Source organism: Gopherus evgoodei, chromosome 4 (assembly GCF_007399415.2).
Source record: "Gopherus evgoodei ecotype Sinaloan lineage chromosome 4, rGopEvg1_v1.p, whole genome shotgun sequence".
Lineage (NCBI taxonomy): Eukaryota > Metazoa > Chordata > Testudines > Testudinidae > Gopherus > Gopherus evgoodei.
The window spans coordinates 46,312,065-46,328,089 of NC_044325.1; the positions used below are offsets into that span (position 1 = coordinate 46,312,065).

General features: G+C 43.6%; 1 protein-coding gene across 5 annotated transcripts in view; it reads left to right on the forward strand.

The window, feature by feature from the left end:
- ENTPD5 (ectonucleoside triphosphate diphosphohydrolase 5 (inactive)) overlaps positions 1 to 16,025 on the forward strand; it is a 41,594-nt gene that overhangs the window by 9,861 nt on the left and 15,708 nt on the right. For 4 of the 5 annotated variants that reach the window (XR_003999970.1, XM_030559207.1, XM_030559208.1 and 1 more), the window contains exons 2-9: positions 712 to 843; positions 1,169 to 1,447; positions 2,101 to 2,180; positions 10,168 to 10,311; positions 10,716 to 10,791; positions 13,185 to 13,220; positions 14,042 to 14,130; positions 15,483 to 15,562. Coding sequence is in view for 4 of the 5 variants with exons in the window: in XM_030559207.1 (XP_030415067.1) it covers positions 1,231 to 1,447; positions 2,101 to 2,180; positions 10,168 to 10,311; positions 10,716 to 10,791; positions 13,185 to 13,220; positions 14,042 to 14,130; positions 15,483 to 15,562 (722 nt within the window). In the remaining variant the exon portion in view is untranslated. The remainder of the gene's footprint in view (positions 1 to 711; positions 844 to 1,168; positions 1,448 to 2,100; positions 2,181 to 10,167; positions 10,312 to 10,715; positions 10,792 to 13,184; positions 13,221 to 14,041; positions 14,131 to 15,482; positions 15,563 to 16,025) is intronic. The other variant, XM_030559206.1, reaches the window with a different exon arrangement.

Consider the following 16,025-nt stretch of genomic DNA (forward strand, 5'->3'; position numbering starts at 1 on the left):
TGCAAGAAAAGCCCCTGCTGGCTGCATCCAGCCACTGTGGCCACATTTGAGAAATGCTGTGCTAGGGTACTTTTGTTATATTTGTTCACAATGTGGCCCTGACAGGGTTCTCCTGGGGTTGCTCAGTACAAATAATAAAGACAACTATATTCTCCTCTGTTTTCTTCAGTTAAGCACTTGATTAGTAACTGTGCAGTTTCTGTACCTGTGTTTCCTTTGTTAGCATCTCCTTGCAAGACAAGCATGCAGGGACACTTTAATCACAGAGTGGAGGGTAATAGGAGGGGAAAGCTGCTGAATCTTGATACCTAATACTAGGACATGCACTTGGGAGACGATAAATATTGTTGGCATATTATAGGCCATATGAGCAGTTTTCATTCTGCGAAAGAGAGGGAGATACTTGGTCAAAGTGTAAAAATAGTTTGTCCTTGTTTGACAGAGAACTTTGTACCAAGAGAGGAGGATAAACAACTGACTTGTAGGTAAAATGCCATCAGAGACGTTTGAACACTGAGAGGGGGCTGAGAAACTGGGGCCAGGTGCGTGTCACCATTTAGTCTCCCTCCCTCCCTCTTGATGACCATGGTGCCGCTTGCAGTCTGTGCTCTTTACCCTCCCCATACTCTGATCTCTCCAAGCAGCTGTCATCAGCCTGAGATGAAATTCTCTTTGTTTGTGGTACTGAATGACATTTGTATTCTGTGCCAGGCCAGCATCCCATCTGTGGATGTCAGGACGGAGGGATCCAGCCCTGAGCTCCACTTACATAAGGTGTGAATTCAGCTGAGGCTTGAGCTGTCAGGAAAGTCCCAGGAGTGTAAATCTGATCTGGAAGCCCAGGTGAGAGAGAAGGTTCTGTGTACAAAGTCAAGATTAGATATCCTGGGATTCAGTTTTTAAGTGTTCAATGCAGATATCCGTAGCAACAGAGAGGAGCCTTTATTCTGAAAGAGCAAACTAGTCAAGTGCAGTTGCAGAACTTAGAGGGAGAGCCCCTGTATCTAGGGTGGGGATAGCCGAGGGCACCTGTCCTTTGGGTAGGGGCAGTCAGGATGGACACCTTCCTTTTTTAAGTGTGGGTAGCTTCTGTGCTGGGCAGATTCCTTAAAACAGAGGTATGAAGGCGAAAGCTGTTGGTAACCTCTGTTCTTGTTTTACTCTCCAGGAGCTCCTGCAACTCTGTGAACGCTGATCCATACTGCAGCTACCTCAAGGTTTCCTTGCAGGATGGCAGCCTCCTGGCTCTCCATCTTTCTAATGCTGGCCCTTTCCTCTATCTACTGCACTGTTTCCCATCCCAGCCCGGATATGTGGTTTCAGGGTCTCTTTCCACCTCGTGTGTGCCTTGCAAATGCCCGTACCAACACCTTTTATGGCATCATGTTTGATGCAGGAAGCACTGGGACCCGAATTCACATTTACACTTTTGTGCAGAAAAACCCAGGTAAGGCTGAATGGCAGAATTTCAACAAAGAAAGGCATTTCTCAGAGGTGCAACCTGCAGGATTCCACACCCTGATCAGATTGGCTTAGGCCCTGGCTGCCTTAGAGATTCTTTTCTCTTCATGCACCATCCCAGAGTTTGGGACAGCTGGGGCAGTTTTACTATCCGCCCCTAGATCCAAACTCTGGGTGTGGTGGTTCTCAGTATGTGGTGGGGCTTCACCGTGCAACTCTCTTCCCTGTTAATCTAACAAAGGTTGTTTGAACTTCTGAGCATAGAAAAAAAAATCTGTTTCCAAACGCTTTAACCTGGGCAATTGTGTAAGGGGAATAAGTCTCACTGAGGCTTGGATGGCGTTTTCATGCATTATCTTTAGGAAACTTGATATGTTTCCTTGTATTTGTAACTTGATGTGTTTTTAACAAGTGGTTATTGAATTTGGAGCACAATGGGCACATTTTGTTAAATCTTTTCCTGGCAAAGGAGGATCAGTGTTTGTATTGGAAAGGGGTGGTGGATATCTGCAGGGAGATATAGGGGATGGTCACCATGGGTGATTTCATGTGAAATAATCTATTTCTAAATTTGAAGCTAAATTGCAGCAGAGCAGGTGTATAGGCTTTCTCATGTTCTGCTTTGTTTCATTTGTGCAGAGCAGCCTCCGGAGCTGGAAGGGGAAATCTTTGAGTCAGTGAAGCCAGGTCTTTCTGCTTATGTTGATCAGCCTGAAAAGGTAAGATTTCTGGAATCTCCCATGTTGCCTGTGAATAAGTCTTCTCATCTTAACGCCACCTGTAATCTATTTAAGATGATTGACTATTTCTAATGGTTTGCACAGGGGACTGGGAGTCCAGATTTAAGGGACTGTTCACACATCTGTCACTAAATGGCTCTTTGACCAAAGTCACTTCACCGCTATGCCTTAGTTTTCATCCCTCTCAAATGGTAATACACTTGCCTACTTCACATGGAAAATGTGAGGTTTATTTCTAAAGTTCTTTCAAATCCTCTGATTTAGAGCAAAGAATAACTACTATTGTTAGAGGTGGAACTTGTATGCTTTCTTAGCAGAGTTCCTATTCCATAGTAATTTAAAACATGATTTATTTACTACCAGTATCCATATTCACTCTCTTCTCTGTAACTACTCCAAACATGATAGTTAAGTAAATGCTCCATTTTCATTTACTAGTAACTTTCTAAATTTTTCCTTTTGGGCTGTAACGTCTCAGTACAAAGGTGAATTTTTTTTCCTTGGGAATTTTGAGGGGAAACAAATCCTACTTGAGTTATATAGTGGACCAAGAAAGAAAGAAAAAACCTCTTTCCAACTGTAAAAAAGTTGCTATTTTGTTCAAGGAAAACTCTCTCAGACAAATGAACTATAAATGTAAACCTTTGTATGCAGCAGGACTTCAGTGAGAAATAGTTTTTTTAAATAAGTTTTGGTGGGGGAGAATCAATACTGAAGCTGTAAGCCAGGGATTGGCAACCTTTGTCATACAGCCTGCCAGCGTAAACCCCGTGGCAAGCCGGGCCAATTTGTTTACCTGCTGCGTCCACAGGTTTGGCTGATCGCAGCTCCCACTGGCCGCGGTTCACTGCTGCAGGCTAATGGGGGCTGCAGGAAGCGGTGCGGGCCGAGGGATGTGCTGGCCACCGCTTCCCGCAGCCCCCATTGGCCTGGAGCAGCGAACTGTGGCCAGTGGGAGCTGCAATCGGCCGAACTGCGGACGCGGCAGGTAAACAAACCGGCTCGGCCCGCCAGGGGGCTTATCCTGGCAGGCAGTGTGCCAAAAGTTGCCGATCCTTATTCTAAGCAATATAAAATTCATTTTCAGAAATGCACAGTACAATGTTCTCTTATACCTTTAGCTAAGTAATTGCTTCAGGTTCTGTGAGAATTGGGGAATCTGTATGTACAACTTATGAATTCTGTTTGATATTGGGGGCTCTTTATATGTATCTCTGTCAAACTGCAAACGCCGTTTTGGAAGTGGGGTTCTTTACCTTCTCTGTTCTCCTGTTACTGACATGAGGGACTGAAATTCCAAAGTGTTGTGATGCATGACTGACAATAAATTGGGACATTCCTCTATTGAAATACAAAAACCCTAGACAGTGGACTGGCTTCCAACCGGAAGAACTGGTTTGTCAGGGGAAGGATGACTTGGCAGTAAAGTCAGCTGAGGAGGCAGATCCACGAGTCACCTGACAGAGAGATTGGAAGGTTATAAAGGGGCAAGAGCTGATCTCTTTGGGGTCTTGAGCCATTTTCACCAGTTCAAGCTGAGAGGAGCTGCTGCAGTAGCCTGATGAGGCGCGGGAAACCATGGCTACTTGAAGACAGATGTTTCCCCGAGGACTGCTAGGGGAATGATGAGCTAGAGGAAGAGGCATTGCGTTCAGGATGTTTGTTCTTATCTGTATATGCTGTACTCTCTGTATGTTTCTCATGCCTTAAGTAAAGAGCAATGTTGTGTTCAAGTTCAAGTGCAAAGTCTGGATTTGTTAGATACAGCTGCTACCTTGTGGCCTCTGAAAGAGGTAAACCATAAGGCTCACACCTTTGGATGGAGTTCTGGAACAAGATGTGTTTTAAATACTGAGATATCTTTGTAGTCAGCATTGATCCTGAGGGGCCTGCAGCAAGTGGGTTGTGGGGCTCCATTTCTGTGAAGGGATAATAGACTGAGCTGATACCCAGGAAAGGTGCTAGAGAGGCCGAGGGAGGAAACAGTGTTGTAGGCTACTGAGACCCAGGAAAGCACATGGGGGAGGAGGGTTTCAGTATATCCCTTCACAGCAACCTGGTAAGCAACTGTATTTGTGATACTGGGGGGATAAATGTGATAATTTGGGGAATCTGGCTGTGCCTTATCTGTTAAGTACAGAGTAATGGTATTAGAATTCTGTATGCAGTGTCTGTTTGCATTATGTGTTACACCTGTCATGTGGCCCCTGGAAGAGAGAAACCAGAAGGCTCACACCTTTGGCTGGAAATCTACAAAATGGTGTGTTTAAGCTACAGGGACGTCTAGAGGTGTCAACGTTGATTCAAGAGGCTAGGCAGTTTGACTGCATAGTTGAGCTTTGCAGCCCAGCTCAAATCCAATGGGATCCAACTATGGGTCAGGGTCAGGTCAGGTCTGAAAACAATCTGACCCTCCCAAGTCATCTCTGATCACTTCCTCCTGCCCTTGGGATTGGCAGCAGCTGCTTACTCTGCTCCTGGCAGTTGCTGCCACCTTGCTGCATTCTGTGTGCATCATGGAGTTAGTGTCCTAAAGACTCACGGTGCTCCTATTCCACAGTGCACACAGCGCAGCAAGGCGATGGCAGCTGGCATGAGTGGGGCATGCAGCCATTACCGTGCTCACCCCATGGGCAGGAGGGAGTTGGAGATGGATCATGAGCACAGGGCATGAGGAATGCGAAGCCCTCATCAGGTCAACCCCCAAAGGCAAGGTAGCAGTGGTGCTGACATAAGTTTAGGGCAAAGTGTCATAGTTGGGTTGAGTCTGTAAACAACTCAACACTCTCAGGCTTGGTTCAGGTCAGCTGTGGTGTAGTCGGGTTTGGGTCAGGCTTTAAAAACATGCCTGAGCAGATCTCTACCACAGGGGTCTTTGCTGTCAGGACAGGGTGCTAGATGCAGGGTTTGCACCCAAAGAGTCTGCCTAAGTGCCTGAGTGCTGTTTACGCTCCAGAGGCTTAAAACACCTGGGGTCCAATAACTGGATCCCCCCCACAGGAGTCTGGTGAGCCACCAGCCAGGGAGCCTGACCAGGTCTGCGACAAGAACAAATAGTTGCTCATCTCCTTAGTGCCTCAGTTAGCGGTCTGCTCAGGCCTAATTTTAAAGCCTGAGAGGTATTGCAGCCCTTTGGCTTACTCGCTCCATAGCACAGAGTGCAGCAAAGTGGTTATGGCGGCTGGCAGAAGTGGGCACACAGCAGCCACTGCCCTGCAGACTCCATGGGCAAGAGGAAGAGATCAGAGACAATCTGACCTAAGCCTGAGAGTCAGATCCCATTGGGTTCAGGCCCTACTTCAGCAGCCCCTAAGAGAGTCAGCCATGCAGAAGTAGTTCCTAATACACAGGCAGCTGCCCCATTGACCCTTTTCTCTGCTCCCATGTTAGTTATCCAGCTCATCTAAAAATATAGGTGGCCTGAGCCACTGATGACACTTCATCTCCACATTGAACAGCAGTGCATTCTACGGGCGAATGAAGAACAGGGAGTGCAGAAGAAAGATGGAAAGAATTCATAGATTAGAGAACAGACCCAGAAACAGCAGGGGAGGGAAAGCGTGAAAGTGGACAAGGAAAAAAAGCAAAGGCAAGGTGAACACAGGTGTGGGGAGGTGGTCAAAGTTGAGCTCCGCTAAAAAGGTTTGGGAGCCAGTGTCCTAGATTAATGTTTCATTAAAGTTTCAAAATTAAATATGAAGTTAAGAAATGTACATGTTAAAGTTTCCAGTAACAGTGAGACAGTAGTTTTCTCAGGTGGTCTTGAAGCTAAAGCACAGGACTTGGGAGTCAAGAGATCACAGTTCTGTTCCACAGATTCATTGTGTGGCCTTGGTAAAGTAATCTCCTCTGTCTGTGCCTAAGTTTCCTTATCTCTGAAGTCAGTAGAATGTTTGCCTATCTCACAGGATTGTTGTGGGGTTTTAATTCATTGTTTGTAAAGGAAGATACTAAAGGTGAACAAATTATTATTATTTTGAAGACTGAAAAAAAAAAAACAAATCTAGTACCAATTTTCTGGTACCTCCCACTTTTCCAAGGACAGTTGTCAAGTGTCAGCTATAAGAGGAAAGTAATTTTGATCTCTGTATCCTGCCTGCCGGACCCATATTCTATTGTACCCTGCCAAGCACCCACTCCTTAATGTTCAGATGACAGAATTACAGGTACTTGATTTACCTGTGTACTTCTTTGTTGATTTGAAAATGACTTCATCCCAGAGATCAATACACATAGATCAGTTGTCAGCCCTCTCAAATGAATGTGTGGGCACCTGTGTCCCTCCATTCAGCTTTGAGGAGGAGCAGACTTGACAAGGAGAGGTTGTAAACTTGTGAACTCACACCCAGTTCCAAACAGACTATACTCTTGCTGTAAAGAATAAAAAAAAATCACCTCCTCCTGATGTTTTGGTTTTATTGTCATAAAGGATAAATAACAAATAACCCTAGGCATGACTGCTCCTATCGCTCCCTTCCCTAACTGTCTCCCCTCCAGAGGGCTAATTCCACTTTTCTTTAGATTCAGGTGCTATTTAATGAATCTCAGTGAGATGGCAGCAATTAACCTATCAACAGGGTAGGGCAGTAGGAGAATCAAAGTCAGTCCTGGAGTAGGCCACCAACATTTCCAAAAATTACATGTTGCCAGTACTTTGTGGCACAGAATAAGGGGGGTGATAGAGGAATGTCAGACTTGCTTCTCTGTCCCCCATGCATCAGTGACCGGAGGGCCAGTGAAATGGGTGCAGTGGTGACAGCAAATTTATCAGTGTATGCTGCTAAATTCAATGTTACAGGAACTCATCTTCAAGAGAGACCACGTGAGTAGGAAGCTTTAAATCCAAGAAGAGTGAATGGCTTTTTGGATTTATCATAGAATTATAAAAATGTAGGGCTGGGAGGGACCTTGAGAGGTCACCTAGTCCAACCCTGTATGCCAAGGCAGGACCAAGTAACTCTAGACCTTCCCTGACAAGTGTTTGTTCAACCTGTTCTTAAAAACTGTTTTGGGGCAACTGTGTTTGTGTTTATTCAGTATGCTGTCCCAACTCTGCAGAGATAACAGACCTTCATTAAACTGCTCAATAAATGTACAGACTCAGCTTTTAGCAAAGACATCTGGCCTGGTTTACTGTTGATGAAGCATAGTAATAGCACCTGGCAGACTTTACAAGGATACTAAACCATGTATGCTTATGACACTGGATGCAGCTCAGTCAATGGCAGGACTTTTCACTGCTCCCTGAGCTGGCCAAAAATACTCCCTCTAAGATATATCTTTATACCCCAGTACAAACAAGTTAATGCTGTCCCTTTGACATAGTTAGTTACTGCTCCCTGACATTGGTAGTTATCACCCATCATCTCGTACGTGTTGGTTCAATTAAAACATTTTTATTATGTACTATTATCTTGATCTTATCTTTTAGGAGGGGTCAGTGTGTTCCTGTTATCCTTGGGAAATGTTTTTGTACCATCCTTAATATCGGATGTTCTGGTACCACTTGATATCGGAATGTGTTTGCATGAGCACTCTGTCTCTAGCGCTTCTTAGGAATGTGTTTTTCTGCAATACTAGCCCTGTTCTTGCCAAATTCTGTAAGCAGGTCCTGCCTCATACCAGGCCTTTGATACAGGGGCTTATGTCTCAGGCTCTCTTCCTACTACAGCAGGGATTTCACAACCTCCCTTGGAAGCTTGTTCCAGTGCCTAGCTGTCCATATAGTTAGAAAAATTTTCCTAATACTTAACCTAAATCTCCCTTGCTGCAGGATTACTTCTTGTACTACCTTCAGTGGACATGGAGAACAATTGATCGCTATCCTCTTTATAGCAGCTCCTAACATATTAAAGACTGTTATCAGGTCCCCCCTCAGTCATCTTTTCTCAAGACTAAACATATCTAGTGTTTTAAACCTACCTTTACAGGCCAGGTTTGCTGTCTTTTTTATAATTTTTGTAGATTTCCTCTGGACTCTCCAATTTGTCCACATCTTTCTTCAAGTGTGCCGCTCAGAACTGGGCACAGAACTCTAGCTGAGGCCTCACCAGTGCCAAGTAGAGTGGGAAAATTATCTCTTGTGTCTTACATATCACATTCCAGCTAATGCACCCCAGAATGATATTAGCCTTTTTTTGCAACTGGATCACAATGTTGACTCATACTCAATTTGTGATTCACTATACCCCCAAGATCCTCTTCAGGAGTATTCCTGCCTGGACATTTATTCTCCATTTTGTAGTTGTACACTTGATTTCTTTTTAAGTGTAGTATCTTGCACTTACCTTTATTGAATTTCATCATGTTGCATGGGTCTGAAATCTCTAATTTATCAAGATCATTTTGAATTCCTACCTTGTCCTGGAAAGTGCTTGCAACTCGTCCTAGTTTGGTGTCATCCACAGATTTTATAAGCACACTGTCAACTCCATCATCCAAGTCATTAATGAAAATATTGAACAGTACCAGACTAAAGACAGACTCCTGCTGGACCCCACTAGATACATTCCTACAGATTGTCAGTGAACTATTGATAACTACTGTTTGAATATCATCTTTCAACCAGTTGTGCTCCCTCCTTACAATAGTTAATCTAGACCTTGTTTCCCAAGTTTGTTTATGAGAATGTCACATGGGAATGTGTCAAAAGCCCTACTAAAATCAAAATATATCACATCAGCAGCTTCCCTCCTATCTTCTAAGCCAGTAACCCTGCCAAAGTAGGAGCTTGGATTTGTTGTTGACAATTTCTTATAACTCTATTATGCTTTAGGTGCTTACAAATTGATTGTTTAGTCATTTGTTCCAGTATCTTTCCAGCTATCAAAGTTAGGCTGACTTCTATAATTCTCTGGATCTTTTAAAGATAGGTACTATGTTTGCCTTTCTCCAGTTCTCTGGGACCTTACCCATCCTCCATGAGTTCTCAGAGATAATCACTAGTGGTTCCAAGATTCATTCCGCTAATTCTTTAAGTACTTGAGGTGAATTTCATGAGGCTCTGCTGATTTTAATGCATCTAATTTATCTAAATATTCTTTAATCTGTACTTTCCCTATTTTGACTTCTGTTCCTTCCATCTTCTTGTTAATATTAATTGTGTTAAGTATCTGCTCAAAATGTATCCTTTTTTTTTTTTCTTTTTTTTTTAAATCAAGGCTGATGCAAAGTGGACATTTAAATGTTTCAGCCTTCTTGATGTCATCAGTAGGGCTGCAAATCTTTCACAGAGGTCACGGACTCTGTGACTTTCCAGGACCTCCATGACTTCTGCAACAGCTGGTGTGGCTAACCAAAGCTCCGACCAAGCAGCTGGGGCAGCACCAGGGCCAGCCACATCAGCTGCTACTCTAGCAGCCCCAGGCAGCAGGTCCAGGAGCAGTGGTCCGGGAGCAGCAATGGCACCCCAGGCTGCCCCCTGCCCCGGATCAGCAGCATCCCCTGGAATCTGCTCCCCCAGGGTTACAGGGCAGACAGCAACACAACCTCTCACTAGTCTGGATTGCACCCCAGCACATGACAATGTCACTGTATTTAAATCTACGGAGACTCTCTTTGCTCCCTCTCCCTTGCCTCTTCAGTCAGTTATAGTACCAGAGAAACTACCTGTTTTATATAGCATGACTTCCAGGTTTGTCAGATATCAGACCCCCGCTCCCCCCAATATAAAGACTAGAATTTCATGAGCAAAGAAACTGCATTTTCTGTCATAAAAAAAGCTCTGTAAACATGTCTGTTCTTCCTATGCTGAAGGATGCATGTGCCCTCCTTGATCTCTCTCTTCCCTAACTTCCTATCACTGTGGTACCTACTTGCCCTGCTGGCCCTTTGTGTGTGTCACCCTCTGGTGTGGGATATGTACTTTTCCTCATGTTCTGGAGTGAAGGAGGGGGCTCTAAAGTGATTTATTGTTTTTCTGATTGAAGGGAATAGTGTGAATGAAACAGCTTCTGTTTATTTTTAGGGTGCAGAAACTGTGAAAGGATTGTTGAAAATGGCCAAAGAAGCTGTGCCATGTAGTCATTGGAAGGAGACCCCAGTGGTGCTGAAAGCTACAGCTGGACTGAGGCTGCTGCCAGAGCCCAAAGCCCAGGCTCTGCTCTCAGAGGTAACCTGAGAGATCTCTGTGCAATAATATGGGCCTTTTTACGGTACCTTTCATAGCTCACTTCTCCATGGTCTCTATCATAACTTAGTCCCAACTGCGAAAAACAGCTGTAATTCCATAAGAGTGTATGAGAACTCCTCAGACCTTAAAACCCTCCTGCTGCGGCCTGACACCCCTCATCCCCCCCCCCCCCCTCGCCTGGATAGAGGCATAAAGGGTGGATGGAGAGAGGCCTAGTATGCATCCTTTCCTTCCTAGTGCCCTGAGGAGAAAGCTTTGCCTAACACCACACACTCATGCCTTACTTCCTACTGGTGTGGGGAGAAAGGGGAAGCTTTGTCCAGCACCCCAGTGGAGAGCAAGGCCTCAGGCCCAGAGAATCTAACCATCTCTCCTTTCCTCAGGTGAGAGAGGTCTTTGAGAAGTCACCCTTTCTGGTTCCAAATAACAGTGTTAGCATCATGGATGGATCTTCTGAAGGTGGGTCTTGGGAAGGAGGAAGTGGGTAAAGGCAAAAGGGAAAGAGAAATGACCTCTAGGACTGAAAGAAAGAGCAAAACATTTCTAGCTCAACTCTCAAGCTACTTGAAAACACAAGATCCTTTTGTATTCATGAGGATTTTTACTACTTGGGCAGCTACTGAGCTACAAATGCAGGCAAGCAAAAAGGTTCCGGAGTTATGTAGACAATACTATATGATCCAGAATGTAGAGAATCCTATCAGAATCTTTCTGTTTGGCATTGGATGAACAGAAATAGAGTTGGTCCCTGTAACAAAGAGTTTAAAATCAACAATTGAGCAGTTGTCCTCTGGTGCAATTGTGAGTAGAAATGATGCAGTAATCCTCCACAGGTTACTTTTGAAAGGCTATACGATGATAAGCAATGCGGTATCAAGCTGTAGGGAAGCGTCTAGGAGGAACTGCAGATATTTGTGTTAGTACTTATTTTATTAAATATCTTCATGAATGATCTAGAAGATGGGGTAAAAGACTCGTTAGTGAAATTTGCAGATGACGCTAATTTTGGAAGTACTGCAAACCACTAATGAGGATATAAAAACAGCACTGCTTAACCTGAGAGAGATTCAAAACCTTTGGCGAATAATATAATAAAATTCATTTTGAAAAAATGCAGCTAATAGAGTATCATAGAAACAGTCCAAAACCCAGAGTTGCAGCAAAACCCAGAGACCCAGGAATGGCTAAAATAGACTATGGGGTTAGAGTGGGTAGCAAATTATACATGTGTTTGCGACATGATATAGCTGTAAAAAAGGTTATTCTAAAATTGGAGTAGGTACACAGAAAGCTCACATCACAGAATAAGGAGGTGAAAAATCTCTGAGACCCATCTGGAAGATTACATTCAGTACTGAGCACCTCATTACTACTTGAGCTATGTTAATAACTGATTTTTTTGGTTTGCTGGCACTTCCAGAAAGTTTAAAAAAAAATGTTTTGGGCCAACCTGAAAATGAAATTTTTTCAAAATGTAAACATATCAAAAAGTCGGGGGGAAAAATCACTTTAGGTCAGACAAAATGATTGAAATGTTTCATTTCCATTTTGAGCCTTTTCAAATAAAATTGAAGGAAATTTCAAAACCAAATCAATTAAAATTGAACAAACAAAAGATTTTGTTTAAAAAATGTTGAAACATTTTGATTTTTTTTCAGAATTTTTAAAATATTTATTTTGACCAAAACAGTGCAGCAAATTCAACATGAAATTGAGAAATGTTTTGGTCAACCCAAATCTGCGTTTATTTATATATTTATTTATGCTGCTCCCTCCTCCCCCCAAAAAAAACTTTGAAAAATTTTATAATAATAATAGGTGTACCTATCTCCTAGAACTGGAAGGGACCCTGAATGGTCATTGAGTCCAGCCCTGCCCCCTTCACTAGCAGGACCAAGTACTGATTTTTGCCCTAGATCCCTAAGTGGTCCCCTCAAGGACTGAACTCACAACCCTGGGTTTAGCAGGCCAATGCTCAGACCACTGAGGTATCCCTCCCCCATTTTGCCTATCACTAATATAGTAATAATTTGGGGAGTTCTGAGAAGAGCAGAAAAAATAAGGGAATTGTAGGGACCTATTTATGAGGAAAGATTGAAAGAGACCATGAGCATGATCTGTCTATAAGTATTTGAAGGAAATTATTAGTGCAATTCATAGTGTATTATTAGGGATAATGGGATGTAGCCCTTGAGAATGTGCTGTAGGGAACAGTACTGCATGCGCAGGGAGAAGGACTATGTGTCCTAGTAGAGCCTACTATGGCCTTCATAGGTTTTTATTTTCTAAGTTCCCTCCTCAAACTACATCTGTTTCAGCTGGAATCCCACAGCTGATATACACTCAGCAGCTACCCAATGACAATACCAAGCTCAGTGGCTAGACCAGGAGAGGAATTGTTCATATTTTACTGGGTCTCACTAAGCAGATCCATGTTTTTCACATCTAACTGTATATATACAAAAAAAACTAAAATGCAAAGAATGTGTATGCAGTTTTAAGGTTAGGCATTTAAATGCTCAAAAGTCAGGTAACACTGAAGGCAAATTTATACATGCTACCTTATCTCAGTGACTGTTTGTGTATTGATGTGATACAGAGCCCAAGTCTTGGCTCTGCTCTGGATGCACAGATGCCAAAAAGCCCTCTTCGCACTCCTTTCAATTTTACATGCCATGTCATTTTGTTATAAGTGTAAGTTAGACTGTGAGATGCTTGGGGCAGGGAACTTGTCTTATTTGTTTGTTGGAAAAACACAGATTGTATGAGGCTGTGTGAGGGCTCAGGAGGTAGAAGCAGTTTCAGTTCCTCTTTTCTTTTCTTTTTTTTTCCCTTCTTTTTTCTTCTTGCAGGAGTTTTAGCCTGGATCACTGTGAACTTTCTGACAGGTAATTAACTGCTTGACTCACTGTTAGGCCTGAACTGGGTCCCTCCCATAGAAGGGAAGGAGTTTGGAGTTGGCTACCCTGTCTGTGCCCCCCTGCCTTGCCTGGCTTACCCTCCCTCTCCTCTCCTCTCCACTGTGGCAGCAGAATGGGGGAAGAAAACAAGAGAAACTAGAAGAAAGAGCCTCTGCCCTGGCTGAGGGAAAATGGTAATGGCCAAATCAGTTATCAGAATTTGGAGATATACCTATCTCATAGAACTGGAAGGGACCCTGAAAGGTCACTGAGTCCAGACCCCTGCCTTTGCTAGCAGGACCAAGTACTGTTTTTGCCCCAGATCCCTAAGTGGCTCCCTTAAGGACTGAACTCACAACCCTGGGTTTAATAGGCCAATGCTCAAACCACGGTATTTACCCTCTGTACTTTGCCAAGCATCAGCTACAGATTGGGGGGAATTTATGCTCTCTCTCCTAGAGTCTGCTAGAGATGGGGGAGAGGATTTTACCCACATACAATTTTTGGCTGTGTAGGGATTTCCTCCCTTTCCTCTCTACGGAAATGAAGTTGAAATCAGGAGGGGAAGGTCTTTTGTCCCTGCCCTGTGTCTGCCAGCCCCATGGTAATGAGCTGGGAGAAGGGGGTCATCCTTTCCGCCTGACACCACCCCAGCATGTTACGGAGAATGTGAAGCTAATCTTCATCTGGCTGTGGACCCTTCAGGCCAAATCAGCCCCCATATGAGTCTGTGATGTATTGATGGCTGTAAGGACTTATGGCAGTCTCTGAGTTAAGAGTGGCTATTCTGAGCATGATATTGTCTGCAGGGCAGTTGTACAGCCAGAACCAGATGACAGTTGGGACACTGGACCTGGGAGGAGCCTCAACCCAGATCACATTTCTGCCACGGTCTGAGGTGAGGAGTAGACACAAGCATGTGTGCTAGAGTTGCCATAACCATGAGTAATGGTGTCCAGGCACCCACATGCTCTGACGACTCACTTTTTCAGCACAGGCACCTGCATGTCATCTGTGAAGCTCAGTCTGCTTTTGTTCCCTTTAATATTGACAATGAATTCAAATGACTGATGCTTGTAAACAAAAGCTCCTGTTTAAGGAGAAAAGAAAAATGGGTATAAACCAAAGAAAAGCAGCTTGTGTTGTCTAGGCCCAGGCTGGAAAGGCCTCGCTAACATGGGTTAGACTTCGTATGTTACAAAAGGAAAAGGTTCCCAGGGATGTTTCTTGCATGTTATAAGGAATTCTGAGTGGTGTTAATACTGGACTGTAAGTGCTTCTCTTCCAGCCTGTTAGTGTATCTTCCGTAATAATCTGTCCCCTTTGCTCAAGGAGTGAAGAGAAAGCACTGGGACTGGGACTGGGACTGGGACAGGTTGGGGGAGGTGGGATCACACATGGGGAGAATGTGCAGAAGAGTCTGTGCCTATAGATCACACTCTCCTTCAAAGCCTGCAATGGTCTAAGATCCCTGAGTTTGACCATGTCTGTATGGTCAACAAATACCTGTGAAACTCACTGGCAAAGTGTGCGTCTCGTCCTCCTCTAGGGACCAAGGACGACAATTGCCATTATTTATGCTATTAGCTGAAATGGCAGAGGGTCTGTGTGGTGAATCTGCAGGTTCCAAGCCTGCTGACGACTCATGGAGGTGTCAGTATGATGGTACATGGTGCAATTTCTGGGTTTTGGAGTTTTTGTTTCCCTGTTGGCTTTTTTAAGAGCAAAGAAATCACACACAGAAAAACAACATTGAAAAAAGATTATTAAGGTTGCAAAGTTAAGTGCTAAAAATATGCCAGAATTTAGACTCCTTGTGCATCTTTAATTTTATGACCACATTATTTTTTCAAGAGAACCCATGCCTCATTCAGTTTTTGAGTGCTTGACTTTGCAACCTGGATAATGTTCTTTTAATTTAGATTTTGTTTGTGTAATATAATTAATGATTCTTAGAAATAATAATGTGCACACACAAGGGGCAGAATTAAGGCTGCATCGGCTATACTAATTTTGAGGGCTGAACAGGTGAAGCATTATGAGTGCTACCACAATACCAAAAGTATGAGTTATTTGTTATGGAGGATGGATAGCTCCATGTAGCCACATTGGATGAGTACAGTAAATTATCTCGATGCCTATGTGAAAATTAGCAATGATATTATCACTAGGTTTTGTGAGGGTTTTGATTGTTCGGGTTTTTGATTGAGTAATAGAGACTGAAAGATAAACTGTTTACTTAATTTTTAGGAAACCTTGGAGCAAACCCCCGTGGATTTTGTCACCTCATTTGAAATGTTCAATAGCACTTATACGCTCTACACGCACAGGTGAGACGCAAGAAGCTGCCATTTCCACTGGAAAGTCAGTCCTTTCACAGCCTGAGATCCAGCCTAGGATGTGCCATGTTGTCTCATAGTGAGTTGTTGAGCCCTGATCTTCCGACTAGATTATCTGCTTGAAAACTGTAACATTAATTGAGCCTGGAAGGATGCAGAACCAACATGAATATCAATGAAAGGGGAAATCACAGTTTGTACCTCGAACAAGTTTTACCGGTAATCATTTTGAGAGAGGAGAAGCTCTGGTACATGGAGAGGTTAAATCAAACCTTTGGGCCACTTTGGAAAGGGGGACAATGTAATTCAGCTATCAAGACACAACCTGGTCAAAGGACTGGAAATGGGATACAGGACCTCTCGCATCCCAAGCCTCCAGTTCCAGAAAAACTTGGCTTATTAGTCACTGAGAAGCTCATTGTGTAAAAGTAATGTCCTTTGATCAGTTTCATTC